Raw genomic sequence first — 14,286 nt, 5'->3', positions numbered from 1 at the left:
GAGCAGCTACCTCCCACATCAGCCTGGGATCCATGCTTTCATCCAGTTCATGGGGCATTCTTTTCTCTCCAGCAAAAGGCCCAAATTTCTCTCCCTGCCAACAAAGAGAGAAGAGAGTTTCTTAGTGATAGATTGCACCTCCAGAGGGAGGAAAATCAAATCTACACCAACCTGCATTTGATTCTACTCCCAATTTGCAAAACAGATACTCAGATTACAACACAATAATATTGTTCCGATTATCTTTAATGGGCAACTATAAATCACAACAACTTTCGCAAGTATTTCACAAATGGAAGTCATGATGTTTTTATGACATAAGACACAATTCCTATTGAAAAACACAGCAATCCCTCCAAAAGTCAATCTGAAGATTTACTGAAGATTTTCCAATATCAACGGTGCTATCAGTCAATGTTTTTGAGAAATTTCTACTTTAGCATTTCTGTCTGTGCCTGCAGAAACTTTCATGAAAAATAAAGTGCTTCACTGAAAAACTAAACATGCACAGAGAAGCACAGCTGTATTGATTAGCTTCAAATATTTAGAGGCCAAATCCATGAAGGCATGAAGTGCAAGAATATGGTACGTGTATTTTTCAAAGCTACTGTAATATTTTAATACATAACAAAATAAACGATACACAACACAAACTGAATGCTCTAAGACAAAAGTATTCTGATAACAATTAGATATCAGTCCTTTTCACAATGTATCCTTAGAAGATGAATGGAGTTTAGAAAAATAGGTCATTGAAAAATGACTAAAATGAATTCTATGTAAAGTAGTGAATTACTACGTTAAAATGGACATCAAATAATAACTACAAATTAATTACAAAAGGATATGCCAGTTAATCTGATTAACAGAATCTATTTGTTTATAATATGCCTTGCCCACAATTTGTCAAATGGCAAGTACTTGATCTCAGTCAGGATCCTGGAGGAAACAAAAGCTAAAGTCAGATCATTTTCTATGAGGGAACTGAAGCGAGAGTCAACCTGCAGCACTTCCATGCACAGAGTCACTTTGGCAATGACTTGATGGAAGTTTGTCTCCCCATCCTCTGGAAGTCACAGAAAGAAACTAAAGATGATCACAATATTTTTTAAAAGAATGAAATATTTTAACTAATGAATCTGATTTTTGAGGATTCACTAAAACTTAGTAAATACATTGGAAAGTCCTTCATACTTTTATATGTCATCACAACAGAGACTATACTTCAAAAGTACTTCATTGACTGTAGTGCTTTGGGGTGTCCCAAAGTCATGAAAAGTGTTATATAAATGCAGAATGAAACCAGGGCTTAGAGGGTTAAATTATGAGGCTAGATTGCATAAACTTTGCTTGTATTCCCTGGAGTATAGAAGATTGAGGGGTGCTCTGATCGAGGTGTTTAAAATGTTAAAAGGATTCGATAGGGTAGATACAGAGAAAGTATTTCCTCTGATGGGGAAATCAAGATCGAGAGGACATAATCTTAAAATTAGAGCTAAGCCATTTAGAAGGAAAATCAGGAAGCACTTTGCCACACAAAAGGTGGTCAGAATCTGGAATTCTCTCCCCCAAAAGGCTGCGGATGCTATGTCAATTGGAACTTTCAAGATTGAGAACGATAGATTTTTGTTAGGTAAGGGTATCAGGGAATATGGAGCTAAGGTGGGTAAATGGAGTTGATCTACAGATCAGCCGTCATCTAATTAAATGGTGGAGCAGACTTCAGGGGCTGAATGGCTTACATCTGTCTATCTTTCTGTCTTTCTTTTCTTCATTCGTTGGCACTATACAGTGTTGCCTCAAGTCCTAATGTTTGCAGAGGATGTCCAGACATCAGTACTGACCACATTTAAGGATATAAATTGTGATGGATTGTGGGGCATTTTTAGCCTGCTGTCACATCAGCCAATATATCCTTTGCTTACAAAAAAGTTACACTTCAGTGGTAAACATTTGAGACATAAAAATGAGCAAAAATCTTACAGTCGTGCAACACAATGACAGAGTGCATTGCAGTAGCAACGCTTTGTGCCATGTTGAGTTGAGACACTGGTTCATGCCAGTGATTTCCCCCAATGATGAACTCCTGATCTTAGATGTAGTGTTCTTTCGGTGTTGGGCTTCAGCAGCGGCTAGGCTCGTCCCACAAGGAGGAAGGAAAAAACATGAGGCAGGAAAAAACATGAGGCAGCAAGTCACCTTGAGCTGTTCTCATACATCTCCCAGCTGCCATTGTAGAGCTACATTGGCAGAAACCCAAAAGTAAGTCTGTAGCTTCTCTATCCTTGCAGCAGAGGAATATGAATAATGCAGAGATTCGAAGAGGGAGACATGGGGAAACAACATAATTTGCAAAGCTCCCTGATTGGTTAGTGGGCAAATGTACCGAATGATGTGGTAATAAGTCATACAGGCCACAAGATTCCAGGCTCAATTCCTGATCTGTGCTGAATTAGCTAATCTCAGCTTGAGTAGCAGTTGGGGCGCTACAATTGGCCTCCACACCCCTTAGCTAGTGAGTGAAAAAGATCGACCAGAGTTCCACTCTTGATCCGCATCTAATGACTTCCTGCTAGAAAGTGCAGGTGTGTGGATGCTAGTGGCAACCGAACTGTGCTCAGTTGTTTTACCCTCCATGGTTGAATAGCCTGTCCATACAGATGAGGTTGCTGTCTCTCAAGGCAATGCAATATCCCACTCATGTGACAGTAGATATGAGTGGACAGGACCAGCCAGCCACAGCAGCGGCTGAATCAGTTACAGGGCCGTCTCAGAAACTAGCACAAGTAGGTACAGGCCAACTGAAACCCAAATGGCTCCCTGCAGCCAGCCCCACACTTACTCATCCTACTGAGGTACCACTTAGAAGCCACACACAGTACACTAGCAGCAAGCAGAAGCACCTTGAGAAAAGATACCAAGATCACTGACAAGTCACAAAGTAGGGGAATAAATTGGTTGCATTGCATTTGAACTTTGTTCATAGAGTCTCTTTCTGATTGTTGTGTTCCTACTTATTCTACACTAAGGACAGCCACTGTTAGTTGAAGAAGTGCAAGGGACAGTCATAGAGTCATAGAGTTATACAGCACGGATAGAGGCCCTTCGGCCCATCGTGTCCGCGCCGGCCATCAAGCCCTGTCTACTTTAATCCCATATTCCAGCATTTGGTCCGTAGCCTTGTATACTATGGCATTTCAAGTGCTCATCCAAATGCTTCTTGAATGTTGTGAGGGTTCCTACCTCCACAACCCTTTCAGGCAGTGAGTTCCAGACTCCAACCACCCTCTGGGTGAAAAAGTTCTTTCTCAAATCCCCTCTGAACCTCCCACCTTTTACCTTGAATCTATGTCCCCTTGTTATAGAACCCTCAACGAAGGGAAAAAGCTCCTTAGTATCCATCCTATCTGTGCCCCTCATAATTTTGTACACCTCAATCATGTCCCCCCTCAGCCTCCTCTGCTCCAAGGAAAACAAACCCAATCTTCCCAGTCTCTCTTCATAGCTGAAGCGCTCCAGCCCTGGTAACATCCTGGTGAATCTCCTCTGCACCCTCTCCAAAGCGATCACATCCTTCCTGTAGTGTGGCGACCAGAACTGCACACAGTACTCCAGCTGTGGCCTAACCAGTGTTTTATACAGCTCCATCATAACCTCCTTGCTCTTATATTCTATGCCTCAGTGTTGCAAAGGTGCCTGGGTCCACTTTCTCTACGCCATGGGGTCCTTACAGGGCAGTGCAGGCACATAGCTGAATGATTCTTGGATGAGTACCTAGTGCACCAGTTATCTTGGCTGGGCTGGGGTTTCTACAGAGACATTAAAGAAGGCATATGGGATACTTGCCTTTATTAGCTGAGGCATAGAATATAAGAGCAAGGAGGTTATGATGGAGCTGTATAAAACACTGGTTAGGCCACAGCTGGAGTACTGTGTGCAGTTCTGGTCGCCACACTACAGGAAGGATGTGATCGCTTTGGAGAGGGTGCAGAGGAGATTCACCAGGATGTTACCAGGGCTGGAGCGCTTCAGCTATGAAGAGAGACTGGGAAGATTGGGTTTGTTTTCCTTGGAGCAGAGGAGGCTGAGGGGGGACATGATTGAGGTGTACAAAATTATGAGGGGCACAGATAGGATGGATACTAAGGAGCTTTTTCCTTTCGTTGAGGGTTCTATAACAAGGGGACATAGATTCAAGGTAAAAGGCGGGAGGTTTAGAGGGGATTTGAGAAAGAACTTTTTCACCCAGAGGGTGGTTGGAGTCTGGAACTCACTGCCTGAAAGGGTTGTGGAGGCAGGAACCCTCACAACATTCAAGAAGCATTTGGATGAGCACTTGAAATGCCATAGCATACAAGGCTACGGACCAAATGCTGGAATATGGGATTAGAGTAGACAGGGCTGATGGCCGGCGCGGACACGATGGGCCGAAGGGCCTCTATCCGTGCTGTATGACTCTATGACTCTATGATCTTCTCAGTCAGTGTCTACACCTTCCTCTGGTCTTCATTGTGGGCTTGCCTCTACCTCCATGATTAACAAAGTTATGCAGCAGATGATTAGCTTGGAGATCCTGGTGGGGTTGCACTGTAAGGTGTCCCCAAACAGTCAAGATATCTAAAGCACTGCTTTAAGATAAAATCATCGAATTTTAAAGCACAAAATGCACAACACGTGTGTTTTGGCTCTGAAAGATCGATGCACTTAGTTCAATTCCCCTACACTTTAACACTATATCCTTTTTAATTTTTATTTTTCAAATATTTATCCAGCTTCCATCACGATGCCGGTACGGCACTCCAAGCCCTAACAACCCTCTGTGTAAAAAAAAAATTCTCCTAACCTCTCCCTCCATTCTTTTATTGGAAGTCTTAAATTTACACCCTCCAGTTGCCAACTCATCGATCAATGGAAAGTTTTTTTCCTATTTATCAAAACCCCTCATAATTTTGACCATCTTTATCAGATGTCCTCTTAACCTTCTTTGTTCTAATACAAAATAACACAGTTTCTCTAACAAAAGCAAAATACTGCTGATGCTGGAAATCTGAAATAAAAACAGAAAATGCTGGAAATACTCAACATTTCAGGCAGCATCTGCGGAGAAAGAAACTGAGTTAATGTTTCTGGTCGACAGCCCTTCGTTAGAACTGGAACAAGTTGAAGATTAAACAATTTTTAAGCAAGTACAGAGCCAGGGAAAAGGGGAGGGAGGGGAGAGGGGGAAAAGAACAAAATGGAAGGACTCTGAAAGGGTGGAGGGCAGGAGTGATTAAATGACAAAAAGGATGATGGTGCAAAGCAAGGAGGGTGGTAATGAGGCAAGTAAATAAACAAAAGATGGGTCGACTGGAGCTGTAAATAGCAACATCTGATTTGGGAAATCCAGCAGTGTTGTAACATGCTGCCATTATAGTTCAGTGGGAAAAGAGATGGAACTTTTGGTCCTGCTGAACAATGTATCCTGTTTAATAGTTCTGTGCACAGGAAATGGGCAGACACTAAAAATGTCTTCTGTGGTCGCCTGGAAGGCCACGCTGGTGGTGTTTTGCTACAGATCTCCTTGAAGCAAATTGCACAGCTCTGTAACTGCCTCCCTGCTGAGTTTGGGCTGCAGGAGCCTGCCGGTGCTCCTCTATCACTATCATGTATGTGTCAGTGCTCCTGTAGATTCAGCTGATAGCATTAATAGTGGCTGTGGCCAGTCCACCTCTGATGCCACCCAATATCCCTGGCATCACTTCTTTGTTCTTCATCCTGCAAGTGTCAGCTTAACTCGGAGTAGAAACCTCACCAGTCAGATTTTATAGAGTCATAGAGTCATAGAGTTAGACAGAACGGATAGAGGCCCTTCGGCCCATCGTGTCCGCGCCGGCCATCAAGCCCCCTGGTTATTGACCTCTCTGCTAAGGGAAATAGGTCCTTCCTATCCACTCTATCTAGGCTCCTCATAATTTTGTACACCTCAATTAAATCACCCTGCAGCCTCGCCTGTTACAAAGAAAACAACCCCAACCTATCCAATCTTCCCTCATAGCTAAAATTCTCCAGTCCTGCCAACATCCTCATAAATCTCCTCTGTACCCTCTCTGGTGCAATCACATCTTTCCTGTAATGTGGTGACCAGAACTGTATGCAGTACTCAAGCTGCGGCCTAACCAATGTTTTATACAGTTCTAGCATAACCTCCCTGCTCTTATACTCTATGCCTCGGCTAATAAAGGAAGGTATTCTATATGCCTTCTTAACCACCTTATCTACCTGTCCTGCTATCTTCAGGGATCTGTGGACATGCACTCCAAGCTCCCTCACTTCCTCTACACCTCTCAGTATCCTCCAATTTATTTCCTTGTCTTGCCTTGCCTTGTTTGCCCTCCCCAAATGTATTACCCCACACTTGTCTGGATTGAATTCCATTTGCCACTTTTCTGCCCACCTGACCAGTCAATTAATATCTTCCTGCAGTCTACAGCTTTCCTCCTCGCTATTAACCACACGGCCAATTTTTCTATCATCTGCAAACTTCTTAATCATGCCCCCTACATTTAAGTCTAAATCATTTATACCACAAAAAGCAAGGGACCTAGTATTGAGCCCTGCAGAACTCCACCGGAAACAGTCTTCCGGTCACAAAAACACCCGTCGACCATTACCCTTTGCTTCCTGCCACTGAGACAATTTTGGATCCAACTTGCCACTTTCCCTTGGATCCCATGGGCTTGTACTTTTTTTGGCCAGTCTGCCACATGGGACCTTGTCAAAAGCCTTGCTAAAATCCATGTAGACTACATCAAACGCATTACCCTCATTGAACCTCCTTGTTACTGCCTCAAAAAATTAAATCAAGTTAGTCAAACACAACCTTCTTTTAACAAATTCATGTTGACTGTCCTTGATTACTCCGTGCCTTTCTAAGTAACGGTTTATCCTGTCCCTCAGAATTGATTCCAATAATTTGCCCACCACCAAGGTTAGACTGACTGGCCTGTAATTACTCAGTCTATCCCTCGCTCCCTTTTTAAACAAAGGTACAATGTTAGCAGTTCTCCAATCCTCCAGCACCACGTCTGCATCCAGTGAGGATTGGAAAATGATGCTCAGAGCCTCCGCTATTACCTCCCTTGCTTCTTTTAACAGCCTGGGATACATTTCATCCGGCCCTGGTGATTTATCTACTTTCAAAGATACTAATCCCCTTAATACTTCCTCTATCACTATGTTTATCCCATCCAATATTTCACATTCCTTCTCAACTACAATGTCTGCATCGTCCCTCTCTTTTGTGAAGACAGATGCAAAGTATTCATTAAGAACACTACCAACATCTTCCGCCTCCACACAGAGGTTACCTTTTTGGTCTCTAATAGGCCCTACTCTTTCCTTAGTTATCCTCTTGCTCTTAATGTATTTACAAAACATCTTTGGGTTTTCCTTGATTTTACTTGCCAATATTTTTTCATGCCCTCTCTTTGCTTTCTTAATTTCCTTTTTAATTTCACCCCTGCACTTTCTATATTCCTCTGGGCTTTCTGCAGTATTGAGTTCTTGGTGTCTGACATAAGTTTTCCTTTTTTGCCTTATCTTACCCTGTATGCTCCTTTACATCTAGGGGGCTCCAGAATTGGCAGTCCCACCCTTTTTCTTTGTGGGAACATGGTTACTCTGAACCCCTTGAATCTCCCCCTTGAATGCCTCCCACTGCACTGACACTGATTTACCTTCAAGTAGCTGTTTCCAGTCCATTTTTGCTAAATCACTTCTCAGCTTAGTAAAATTGGCTTTTCCCCAATTGAGAACTTTAACTCCTCTTCTATCTTTGTCCTTTTCCATAACAATGCTAAAACTAACTGAATTATGATCACTACCACCAAAATGCTCTCCCACTGCTACTCCTTCCACCTGCCCAGCTTCATTTCCTAAAACTAAATCCAGAAATGCCTCCTCTCTTATTGGGCTTGCTACATACTGGCTAAAAAAGTTCTCCTGAATGCAATTTAAGAATGTTGCGCCCTCTATACCCTTCGCACTGCCAAATGAATGGCAGCTGAAAGAAATGAAAAGTGTGCAGATGAGAACCTGGCTGGGTTTTAATGCCCATTTAAATGGGTAAGACTTGTGAATTACACAATGAAGTGCAAGAATTCAGGAATTTTGCAGGCTCACCACTAACAACTGATATGCATTGGGTTAGAATTTAAAATTAGGTTTGCGCACAGAAACACTGCAAGCAACCAAATCAGAAAATTTGCATGAGGCACAAGTTCCTGAATTCTCCGTGTTTTAGCCCTCCACTCACAATTCCCACCAGTAAAAGCACTTTTACTTGCAAGTATTTCCAGGTTCTACTGGAGCCGAAGATCTTGATGCGACAGGAGTTACCTGATCCTCAACAATCTAACAGACATCTAGGGTAGTACAGCTGATAGGAGGTTGTTTGATCCTGGACCATTTGCTGGAGAAGGATCTGCATTAGCTCAGACAGATAAGTGAAGAAAGGCTATGTGATCTGAAATGTCCCAGCAAAGGGATCTCTATTGATAGGTGGTTAGATCAGTCAATGTCTGGGATTTGAGTTTATTATAATAAACTTTGAGAATAAAATGAAAAGGCAAAGCTTTAAATACTGGAAATCTGAAATAAAAACAAAAAAAATGCTGGAAATACAGAGCAAGTCAGTCAGCATCAGTAAAGACAGGTTATGAGGTTTCAGGTGTGCACCCTTCATCAAATATTTGAGAATACCTATTATGGGGGGTGGGGGGCATTTTTAAATAATCGAGTAGCTAAACTTTTCGCGCCCGGACTGTGTGTGGCAAAAGTAGATGCAGATATTGTAAAAGCGATCCGAAAGCACAGCTACACTTAATATCATGAGGGATTTTGGTAATATCACCAGCAGATTGCAGTTGGGGGCCGAGAGGTGGGAGTGAACTCAGTGAAAGCAGTGCAATCAAATACGTGGCACTCAGGCGAACAGTGTGTAGCCGCGACCACTCAAGTCAGTCGGTAGCAAAAAAGTTACCAAGCCTTAAAAATAAAGCTCGACAAAGGGAACCCGGTATTATTCCTTTTCATGTTACATTAGACAAAACTTTTTTTTAAAAGAAAAATACAAACCTTTTTCACTCGTCTGGCAGTGTACAGCCCGATCCCTTCTTGCACTTTGGACGACTTCAAGGAGAATCTATCCGGTACATACATGCCGAGCATTTTGATTCGCGTGTGTGACCGAGCAGCGGGTTGGTGCTCGGGGTGAGGCCAGGCGGCCGGGCGGCTCTCACTGTTGCAGTGATCGCCATTGGAAAGTTTCTCTCTTCCCTGCCTCGGCTGCCATGTTGGTGCTGGGATGCCCTGGGGAGGGCAGGGCAGGGCTCTGATTGGTTCGACGTTTTACCCAACAACAACAAAAAAAACAACACAACTCCAAACTTTCCGGCTGAAGCTGAGATTTTAGGAGTAAATCGCATTTTTAATCACACTTTCTGATGCTTGGACATCAGCCCCACAGTGAATGTCTCTCTTTTTATTAAAAAGTAGATAGTGAGTGAAATGACAGGAATCAGATATTGGAAATTAATTCAGGTAGTTTGCAGCATCGGTTGGAGAGTCGAGGAAAAGTCGTGTGGAGAAGAGTACTTTACAAACACACTGTTTTGACATGAATGCTTTAAAAACGCAGTTTTTGGTTTCAAAATACTAATTGGTGTCAAAAATACTAATTTTTTTGCTATATTAAACACCAACAAATATATTTCTTTACCATGGGAACTAGGCTATAAAACTTGACTAGACTTTAATAATTCATAATAGATATGTTCATCATAAAAACAGGTCCCCATTTGGGTGTCACTTCACTGTGATAAAATGAAGTAAGAGCTATCAATACACATAAGAAGGTAAGTCAGTCTAGAAATACAAGAATCAATCATTTGGGACAGCCCAAGTTGTAGGATTATCTTTCTCTCTGAGTGTAAGGCAATTCCCTCCCAGAACAAATCACAACAACATAACTCAAAATACTACACTAACTAGCTTTGTCTTCCTGCCGCTTAAAGAAGATATCAAAGCGAATTTTGTTTTCTTAACTAAATATAATTTAAAGCCCACCAAAGCACAAGTCTGGCTCTTTATCGCGTACAGGTTATTGCATTGTATTTGTCAAGGTAGGAAGGTTAAAAAAAAACAGTTCATTCCGTCCTCACTCCACCCTCAGAAATTATTAATAAATAAAGCACACATTTAATGTGTTGATTACAATATTTTTATCTCAATAACTGACGACCACTTTCCTGAATTGGTTTGAAGAGCTGCTTGTAGGTTGTAGCAAGGCAAACTCCTTGTAAAATGGTTCTTTCACGTTGATTCTTTTCTTGGAGAATTAATAAATAAACGTTTTTATATCATTCAGTGTACAGTATTGAACATAAAATGTTCATAAATTTCCTGCAAACCCTTGCAAATGGTGCGCTGGAGATCTCGGAATCTGGTAGATATTGCTCTCTCCATTCTGTCACCCAAGGCCTGAATGCCACCAGTCATGTGGAGGTGCTGACTTGCCTCCAGGCCTTCATTTGGCATAAGCAGAGACTCCTGCAGCTGTCACTTGCTCCAGTCTGCTCTGCCCTCTCTGATGTTGTTGTGAAAAAGAGCATTGGTCTCTTCAGCCAGCTATGCCATCTGCTGCACAGTTTTGAAGAGGCTCTGCAGCGCTTTCATATGAGTTTTTTGCTCTGCTATCATTCTTTTTGTAGCTGGACCCATGATATCATTGTCCAAATGCTCTTCAGCCAAGGACTGACATTTCCTTAGCCTCCCCTCAAGAATATCCTTATCTACTTCCATTACCTCTTCCTCTGATCACTCCACATCTGAACTATCTATATCCCCTGAATATCTCCGAGCTCATGAGTATGAATGAGAGAATGAATGGCGATGTCGGCAAATTTGTATGGGCCTGCCATTCTGCTAATGGTTCTGCCATTGGATCATTTTCTCTGCCTGTTTTATCTTCCCTGCTTTCAGTTCCTATGGAGAAAAAGACAAAGAAATGTAATGAGTTTCCTGCTAGCCACCATTTCCTCACTGTTCTGCTCATGTAAGGCTCTCCTCAGAGTATGAATGTCAGAAAAGGGAAATGTTTTTGGGATCTTTGAATGTCAGCACTTGTTCTGCATAAACCAACTGTGGATGCAGAACATCCCATGTCTCCTATTATCTCAGTTGATTGAGCTCTCTGTAGCTGAATTGTCTCTTCCTCCTTGGTTAACAGTTGAATGCCTGCTGTTCCTCCATAGCTGAATTGCCACCTCCTCCTGGGTTAGCAAACACATGACTGCTATTCTTCCTCCTATAGCTCAAAGCTCCTATAAATTATCTGTAATTTTCTATTGCATGACAACAGAATAGTTGTAACTTTCAGTCAGTTGCAGGCTGGTTTATTTAGCAACTTTAGAGAATTAATATGAAGAATTCCCATAGAAAAAAATTATCATCTTCCGCCTGCTGGGCTGACCAGCACCATTAATGGCAGTTGTCTGTGATGTTTGTTGAACAATCCATTTCATCAGAGGTGACTCATCACTTTTGGAAGTCTGCTCATGAGCCAGGGAATGTGTATGTATTTCACCCAATACAGAAACACAAATAAACAAAATGTTTATTGCCAAATGATTGCAGTTTAGGAAATTGGCATTAGGCCTCCACTTCTGATTTTGTACAGTAAGTATGTCTGCATCGCATAGGCATATTTTCCTCTGGCTGCAAAAAAAGGCAGAAGTGGTGCAATTTCTGGCCGGAGACATCATCCAGCTAGTTCCACTCTTTGAGTGATGCCAGAATGCCCCCCCATAGGAATTTTGGTTAATGGGGAGATAGGGGCAGAGACCTGACAGTACTGGGTCCTGCCCTAGATTCCAGCCCACCTGCTCAGTGTACTCCCAGGTACTGCCCTTCCAGGCCCAGGAATTTCAGAGCCGTATAGTATTTTGTGATTTGAAACAAGACATATCTCCTCCAATCCATCATCCTCTTCTCTCCAAGTTTGGAAAATTGTACAGTTGTTGCAGGATATCCCAGCATTAATTTAGTTCTTTTGTATAAAATATGCATAAATAAAAGAAATGCAGCTATTTTAACTATTCAAAATATTAAACAAAGGTAAATTTTCAAAGTGCAAATTTTCACTTTTCATATTCAATATCCGATGTTTCTCCTATAGAGTGCCTTTAATAGTTTTGTTACATGAAAGTATTATATAAATGTAAATTGTTGAAATTGTTGTAATTGCATTATTGATGTCTTACCTTCTAAAATAGGTCAATCAGAAGTGACAAGTAGCCAGCAGTCTAATCAGCAATATAAGTAACTCTGGATGGCACAATAGCTTAGCATGCTAGCCTTTCACCTCTAGGCTCTGGCTTCTATTCCACTGCAGGCTAATAGGATAGAAGTCTTCTCTGTTTGCCTTACTGTAGCATTCCTACATGAAATGCATTTGGCCAGTCTCAACCCAATTCCCAATGGGTGTGGTTGCAAGGCACAAACAGCCCCTAAATTAGTAATCTCCATCCTATGGATGAAACTTTAAACTGTATATCTGGTCCATTGATTAAATGGATGTTATAGATCCTATAACACTTTTCAAGGAAGTGTGGGGAGTTTTCCAGTGTCCTGGCCAACATTTATCTCTCAATGAACACCACCAAAAACATTAACAGGTCATTCATCTCATCACTGTTTCAAGATCCTTGCTGTTCACAAATTCTTTTTTCTCTTATTTCTTTTAATATTTAACCTTGAAATTCCCTATGTTATCACTTATCGATGAATTACCCGATTCATGAATTCAGAGGAGGAAGTTCCTGCCTGACCAACCTCTTTAACTTCTATGAGGAAGTGACAAACTTAGTGGACTGTGAAAGCCCTATGACATGTTGTACTTAGACTTCCAAAAGGCATTTGACAACATTCTACATGTAAGGGTATTAGTTAAACACAAGGTGTTAGGGATCCCTGGGAATAAATAAGAAGTTGGCTGAGGGGTAGAAAGCAATGAGTATTCATTAAAGGAAGTATGTCAGGATGGGGGTGGGGGGAGTACTGAGTGAGGTGCCCTAGAGCTCGATGTTGGGACCACTACTGTTTCTAATATACATAAATGACCTGAATTCAGAAACTTATCGCAAAGTGGTCAAATTTACTGGTAATACCAAACTAGAAGTCAGAGAAGGCAACCCAGAAATGACATAATGAGTTGAATAAAATATGCAGGTGGACAGAGAATTGGCAGATGAAGTTTATTGCAGACAAATGTAAGGTTCTGCATATAGGAAGAAAAAATAAGTGACACATGTACTCCTTGAATGCTTTGAAATAGCTAAAGATGAAGCCAAATGAGAACTAGGAGTCACTCAACATGTCCAGCTAATGCAGAATAGAAATCAACAAAGTCTATAGAATTTTGAACAGCATAGCCAAAATAGTAGAATATAAGTCAGAGGATGTCGTGATCAAACTGTATAATGCTCTAGTCAGACCGCACCTTGAATACTGTGTCCAGTTCTGGTTGCTGAGAAAAAAGGGATACATTCAACCACTGAGTGCAGTGCAGAGAAGAGCCAGAAAGCTCATCCCTAGTGTAAACAGTTTGAGCTATGAGGAAGGACTGGAAAAGAGGCATCTGCAAGGTGACCTTATAGAGGTATACAAGATAGTTATGGGAATGAGAAAGGTAAGCCCAGAATCTTACTTTGGACCAACGCCAGGAAACAGGAAATTCTTCACACGCAAAGAAGGATCAACATATTTAGTAGACTTCCAGGAAGAGTAATGGAGATGAAAATGCTGGAGTCTTTTAAGAAACAATTGGATTCTGAAATGATGGAATTTATAATCTTTCAGGGTGGATGAACTAAGATGGGACAATTGGTCTTCCTCATCCATAACTATCTTGTGCTTACATAAACAGCCTGTCACTATTTGTTGACGAACCAATCAAATCATTCAAATGCTATTTCAAAAAATGTTGTCCTCCATTTTTTCTCAGTAACTGAAATTTATAATGTCTAAATAGGTTTTTAAACAAAATAACAATTTTTTAAAAATACATACTTCACAATAACATCACTGGCTTTTAATAACCTCATTAAGATTTTTATCTGAAAACCTGGACCTTGTTCAAAAACCTGGGCTTTGACTACATATTTTTACCTTACAGTTGGAGACAGCTTTCAAACACATATGTGTATTTTGAGCACATGCAATTTTCAGAATTTCCCAGTATGCAAC

At 41.4% G+C, this 14,286-nt stretch overlaps 1 protein-coding gene across 7 annotated transcripts in view; it reads right to left on the bottom strand.

The window, feature by feature from the left end:
- Nucleotides 1-9,354, bottom strand: part of prdm5 (PR domain containing 5) — a 327,858-nt gene extending 318,504 nt beyond the window's left edge. For 6 of the 7 annotated variants that reach the window (XM_067990832.1, XM_067990838.1, XM_067990828.1 and 3 more), the window contains exons 1-2: nt 9,118-9,304; nt 11-94 (exon numbers count right to left, since the gene is read on the bottom strand). In XM_067990832.1, coding sequence (XP_067846933.1) covers nt 11-94; nt 9,118-9,210 — 177 coding nt within the window. In that variant the 5' untranslated portion in view covers nt 9,211-9,304. Of the gene's footprint in view, nt 1-10; nt 95-9,117 lie in introns of all 7 variants that reach the window. The other variant, XM_067990858.1, reaches the window with a different exon arrangement.
- Nucleotides 9,355-14,286: the final 4,932 nt, after the last annotated feature.

This window comes from Heptranchias perlo, chromosome 1 (assembly GCF_035084215.1).
Source record: "Heptranchias perlo isolate sHepPer1 chromosome 1, sHepPer1.hap1, whole genome shotgun sequence".
Taxonomy (NCBI): Eukaryota; Metazoa; Chordata; class Chondrichthyes; order Hexanchiformes; family Hexanchidae; genus Heptranchias; species Heptranchias perlo.
The sequence above is the reverse complement of the archived record's forward strand: the minus strand, read 5'-3'. Positions and strand labels throughout refer to the sequence as shown.